This window comes from Chinchilla lanigera, unplaced genomic scaffold (genome assembly GCF_000276665.1).
Source record: "Chinchilla lanigera isolate Chin_1 unplaced genomic scaffold, ChiLan1.0 scaffold00110, whole genome shotgun sequence".
NCBI lineage: Eukaryota > Metazoa > Chordata > Mammalia > Rodentia > Chinchillidae > Chinchilla > Chinchilla lanigera.
Genome location: NW_004955511.1, coordinates 5,374,325 through 5,380,411, shown reverse-complemented (window position 1 = coordinate 5,380,411; position 6,087 = coordinate 5,374,325). Strand labels below are relative to the sequence as shown.

General features: G+C 42.6%; 1 protein-coding gene across 2 annotated transcripts in view; it reads right to left on the bottom strand.

The window, feature by feature from the left end:
• Window positions 1-5,386: 5,386 nt before the first annotated feature.
• Ms4a13 (membrane-spanning 4-domains, subfamily A, member 13) overlaps window positions 5,387-6,087 on the bottom strand; it is a 19,178-nt gene continuing 18,477 nt past the window's right edge. For both annotated transcript variants that reach the window (XM_005408100.2, XM_005408101.2), the window contains exon 9: window positions 5,387-5,961. In XM_005408100.2, the coding sequence (XP_005408157.1) occupies window positions 5,902-5,961 (60 nt within the window). In that variant the 3' untranslated portion in view covers window positions 5,387-5,901. The remainder of the gene's footprint in view (window positions 5,962-6,087) is intronic.

The following is a 6,087-nucleotide window of genomic DNA, read 5'->3' as shown; positions in this document are numbered from 1 at the left end:
GCAGCCTCCCGCCTAGAGAGAGGTGTGGTCCGAAAGACGAAAGAACCTGCAGCGCCGGAAAGCTAAGGAGAGCTCCTAGGGTGACGGGGAGACCCTCCTGGTAGGTGCAGCGTGTGCGTCTCATTACGTTTTGCAGCGGGGGCGGGGGCCACCACTGTTGTAAAAGCCATTTCAGAAGAGAGAGGTGGAGGCTGGATCCTAACTAGAATGCGTTCAGCAGCAAATGCAAGCTGATCCTTTGGGGATAGTCCATACAGACAGACAGTGTGAGCAGAGGCAGAAGTAGAGTTCAAAGATATTTATTTTATGTTTTGCAGGGGAAATAGTAACAGGTTTATATGCTGGTGAGAATAACCCAGGAAAGAAAAGGAAAAGCAGAAGGCATCTGCTGAGACGAGAACGGGTAGGAAGGCTTAGTGTCCTCTGGACTCTGCCTTCAGTTGTGTACAGACGGCTGAAGGTGCTCAGCTCTGCCACAGGGCGTCTCATCTCCCTGACCTGAACCCACAGCCCCACCTTCCCAAGACCTTCTTCCCTCTTTCTGGAACCCAGGGCTCTCGGGTGGGAAGCATGGAAGGTACATTTTCTGTGAATTCTTCTGACACTTCAAGACCCACCTTTTCCAATAGAGCAACGCTTGGCCCCTGGGCAACCGAAATGTAGTTACTCTGAATTGATATGGGCGAGCTTAAAATCAACACCCAATTTTGAAGACTTGACATGATAGAAAGACTGTAGAGTATCTCAAAAATTTTCATCCTGATTGTTTAGTTGACACAGCTAGGTTGTGTTATATATTAAACTAATTATTCAAATTAAGTCAACCTGTTTCCATTTATTTTCTTAGGGTAGCTACCAGAAAACTTTTAAAATTACACATGTGGTTCATATTATATTTCTACTGGATGGTGCTATTCTAGACCCTTTAAGGTCTTAAAAACCTCTCCCCCTTTTCAGCAGTTCTCATCTTTTAGTTTTTCTCTCTACATTAACATGACGTCTTAACAAGGCCACAAAGGTAGAGTTGGCTTGCTTACCTTTCAGACTTCATTCTTTTTTTTTTTTTTGTCTTTTTGAGACAGGGTCTTGCTATGCAGTCCAGGCTGGTCTTGGGCTCACTATGTAGCCCAGGCTGGTCTTGAACTCGCAAAAATCCTCCTGCCTCAGTCCCCCGAGGGCTGGGATTACAGGAGTGCGCCACCACACCTGGCCAGACTTCATTCTTAGAATGAAGTTCTAGAAATCATTTGATCAATGATTTCTAGCCACATCTTCTTCTCAAAGCAGCCAAATCCCTTCTCCTCTCTTTAAAAGGTTTCATAGAAAGTACAGTGAATGCTGCTGTTGAGTGCCACCCCGCAGAGAAGTGGGCTCATACAAACGACAGTGTCCTCACCCACCTTTCTCACTGCGTCTGGCCCCTTGTGACGTCTGGCTCTTCCCCGAAGTCAAACTGACCAGGACACTGAGGCAGCCACAACAGCACCACTAAAGATGCTCATGAAAGAGGACTTCCAGAGCTGCTGCAGAAAGCGGCCAGGACGGTGGGCTAAATGTATTTGCAACAAGGGGGAGTATTTTGAGGGAGCTTCGTGGCAATGTCTTTTACTTTAGTAACTTTAAAAAAAACTTAAACATACACCATATTTTTCAATCACACCTTGTAGGTTTTGCTTTGGAGTTAGCAAGATACAACACACACAAAATATAAGGTTTTCACAAAACATAACAGCATATTTCAAATTGATAAAAATACAACTTTCATCACATAAAAACATTCTACACTTTTGTTCCATTCCACCAATTTTCTAAGTTTTTGATGTCACAATTTTCATCTTTTTATAGGGTGTATCCTTTAACAAATGATTGTAGTATTATTTTTAAAATGTTTTGTCTTTTGACATTACTACTTCAGATGTGATTTATGCTCCATCAATACAGTAGTAACTATTTTGAGTTTGACTGTGCACTTAATTTTAACAGTGAATTTCATGTATATTTGTGTTACTAATTAGAATCCTGTTCTTTAGGTTGGAATAATTCCCTTTAACTTTTGTTGTAGAACAGTAAGGGGGTGATTAACACCCTTATCTTTAATTTTTCTGGGAATCCTGCATTTCTGAAAGTCAGCTCCACAGGATCACGTGTTTTGGGTTGGGGTTGTTTTTCATCATTTGTGTCATCATCCTCTGACCTGGCTTGTTCCCTTTCTGCTGGGAAGTCTGCTATTATCTTTGCTCAGACTCCCTTTTATGTGACACGCATCCTTTTTGGTGCTTTTAGGCTCCTGTTTTTGCTTTTTTACATTTTAGTTGCATTCAGGTGTCACCTTATTTGGGTTGAATCTGAGTATTAGTGAGTTTCTTACACCTGGACATTTAGATATTTTCTCTAGATTTAAAAAATAATTTGGCTATTTTTTTAAAAATAAGCTTTCAGCCTTGGTCTGTGTCTTCTCTCATAATCTGAACATTTCTTCTCTTGCTACTGTCTTATAAGCCTTGCATGCTTCAGTATTTTTCTTTTTTTCTCCCCTGACTGTATATTTTCAAATAACCTAGTACCAGCTTTCCAGATATATATTATTTTCTGGTTGATCAATTCTGTTGGTGCTTTTTCTTTTTCTGTCTTTTTTTAGACAGGGTTTTACTGAGGTTTAAGCTGGCCTTGAACTCACTTTGTAGCCAAGCCTGGCCTCAAACTTGGAGTAATCTTTCTGCCTCTGCCTCCCAAGTACTGGGATTACAGGTGTGTGTCACCTTGCCTGGCTTGTTTTTTTTTTCCTCCGGTACCGGGAACCGAACTCACGACCTTGTGCTTGCCAGGCAGGCACTTTTGCCACTGAGCTAAATCCCCAGCCCCTGCCTGGCTTGTTGGTGTGTGCATTTTTACCTCCAAATTAAAAAAACTGAATTGTCTCAGTTAATTTTCCCATTTTAGTTATTTATTGTTTCTATGTAATTTCTTGGGGTATGCGGAGCTTCTTTAGAGCAATTCTTTTGAATTCTCTGGTAGGTTGTTCAGCTCCACTTCTTTGGGGTCGGCCAATGGGGAGTATTGGGTTCTTCTAGGGGTGAAATGTTTCCTTCACGTCTCTTACGTGCTGCCTTAGGCTGGAATCTGTGTATTGGTGCAGCTGTCGGCTCTTCTAGACTTTAAGAGCCCATTTTGGTGGTGTTTCATCGCACTCTGAATATGTTATCCTGCTCTCGTCCAGCCTGTGGGGCTCCTGCGAAGTCTGTGGTGGTGGTGGTGGTTCTCCTCCTCTCTTCCTGCATTCAGGACCCACTGCGTCCTTTGACTTCTGATTCCTTAGGTCATGGGCCAGTTTTATTTGCACTGAATCTGGTTGGAGACACAACTTTCTGTAGCTGAGTACCATACCCCAGTCTTAGAGCTTACTGTTTCCTTAAGGACTCTTCCGTCCTGTTTTATCCTTTCTGACCTGAACCCCAGTGACGGAAGTATTTGCTTTTGGTGCAGTAGCACAAATCCCATAATCTTCATTCCTTTTCATTTTTCTCCTCTGTAATGACCTCCTGCCTTCAAGTTCGCAGATGATATTTTCTACGTGATCAAGTTCTGCTGACAGCCACTTGCTATGGCATTATATTTCACTGTTTAATTATCTGCAAAATTTTTATTTCATTACTTCAGTGTTTAAGTTTTCTGATCCTCTCTTTGGATCACTGCTCCCTATTTTCTTGAAGTTTGCTGAGGTGTTTTAGAACAGTTATTTGGAATTCTTCCTCATGCTGTTCACACATATACATCTCTTTAGGGTCTGCCACTGGCACACTCTTCTGTTCCTCCGGTGATGTCTTATGTCCTTGATTGTCCTTGGTCTTTGGGGTGATGATCTATGCACTAGCAGCAGTTATTGCAGCCTGGTGCACCGTCTCTGTCTGGAAGTGCTCTTCAAATGTCATCCTGACCAGAGCTTCCTGGAAGTCTCTCTGGCGTGGTTCTTATGCCTTGGTCCGCTGTGGCCACTGTAGCACTGAGGGATGTCTTAAGCCTGAGTCCAGACTGTGCCAGTGCAGTGCCGGGGGAAATCCCTGGGCCACTGAAGCTGGTGGTGCTGGGTGCGTCCGAAGCACTGGGCTGCCGAGGCCCATCTGCCTCTGAGGTCCGCCCGAAGTCTGTAGCTGCTGCAGTTTGCGGCTAGTGTTATGCAGTGTAAATTGAGTCCACGTTGCAGCGGCTACTGGTTATTTCCTGGTGCTCGGGCTGACCTGCAGTCTCCATCCACAAGTACTCATCTTAGGGCAGGGCTCACGACTGCCTTCTCAGGCTTAGCGTTGGAGTCCAAGGCAAAGTCTTGTGCATATTTCTCTCTTCTTCATCCATAGTGGGCAGTATTTTTGGACACACCGTACTGCCTAAGGTTGGGGGACAGCTGACCCAGTAAATTTGAAACTGTCTTCCCTACTCCCTTCGATGTGGCTTTTGTTTTTATGCCGTCATCAGGTGCTGTGTTCTTTTACCTGGTTTCCTTAGCCTTTGTGAAGGTATTTTGTGCAGAGACAGTTGTTCAAGTTGATGTTTCTGTGGGGATATGGGCCTCCCTGGATTGTTCTGCCATCTCATTCTGCCCTCCCCTTCCCACATTTCTGACGAGCTAATCCTTGTATTTGAAATGTCTTCCCACCTTTGACAAATGATGGATCAAAGCCACACCAGAAAAAATCAGGCCTGTGAGCTTATTCGACCTACTAGGCCAACAGATACTGCTACTCTCTCACTTGGACCATATTTTTCAATCTGCTTCATAAACTACTAATCCCCTACTCACAGGTTGTATAAAGCATTGTCACTTTTATTTCACAAAAGCAGCATTGTCTCTTCTGTCTTATTTTTATTCTTTCACACTCCTGCTAATTAATGCATCCCATAGGCTTGATTTGGTACTTGTTTCCTCCCCAAAACAAAAATGTGTCATTAGGTGTCTTACTAATCTTTGATGCTCCAGAATTGAATGTATTCACTGGCACACAGTAGACACTGAAAAAATGAGCTAAACACTGAAATTTGTGGAATCAAAAAATCTTAACGGTAGTTGACAACAATTGGTGAAACATTTTGACAGACAGTAGAATAAAAAAAAACAAACCACCCTACCAACAATCCCAAAAGCAAAAACCAAAACAAAACCCAGTAGCACGATTAAAAGGAAGCCGTATCTATTTGATGGCATGATAATATCACTAAGGAAAGCTGAAGCAGTGTTCCACATTAGAAGAGAGACTAAACTCGATTAAGAACAGGTACCTGGGAAATTCTTACTGTGCAAAGAAAGTTTGCTTTGACAAGTAATTGGACAGATGATGTACACCATGATAAGTGGGAAGCTGGGGAGTGAAAGAGGAAGAAAGACAGCAGAGAATTCCAGGGAAGACAGGAAGTTTAATGAGGAGAGGTGAAAGTCAAGGAACAAGGAGGGACTCTGATTTGGTGGCCTTTGTCATACTGTGTTAGTGGAGAAGCTAGTTCACTTGACAAGCTCGGTGTGAAATACGATTTTTACTCATAGGAACACACTACTTTCTCGTGATTTATACAATATCACACTTGAAGTCTCTATAGCCTACACACTAGCAAAAAAATGTGTTTTAGAGTCTTTTATAAAAGCTTTTGTGGAATGTTGAGAGCTATTCATACTAGGTAGATAACAAATCCTCCCTTGAAATAATCTCACCCCTAGACAGGAGAAAGCTTTACTCTCGGAGTCTAGAAAAGTGTGTATAGAAATTTCTTGAATGTTGATGAGAAAAATTCAACTTGTTCCATATTTTCTTTTGCACAAAATCTGCAGGTTCGGTGGCAGATTTTTTTATACTGAAATATCATAGCACCCGCATCAGGTATCGGCATCGGTGAAAATCTCACATTTCTAAGGTTTCAAAAAGCAGTTTCAGTCTCCTCTGTGGCAGATGTGGAAACAGCGCCGTGTCCTCGATTCTGGGAAAAAAATGAACTTCTTAGCAATCGTATTTTAGAAATATACAGTGCATCGATGTTTTAGAGTGAGACTTTAAAGTTTCTTGCCCCTGTTTCGGTTGCATTCCCACCTTAGCCTTCTTTCTT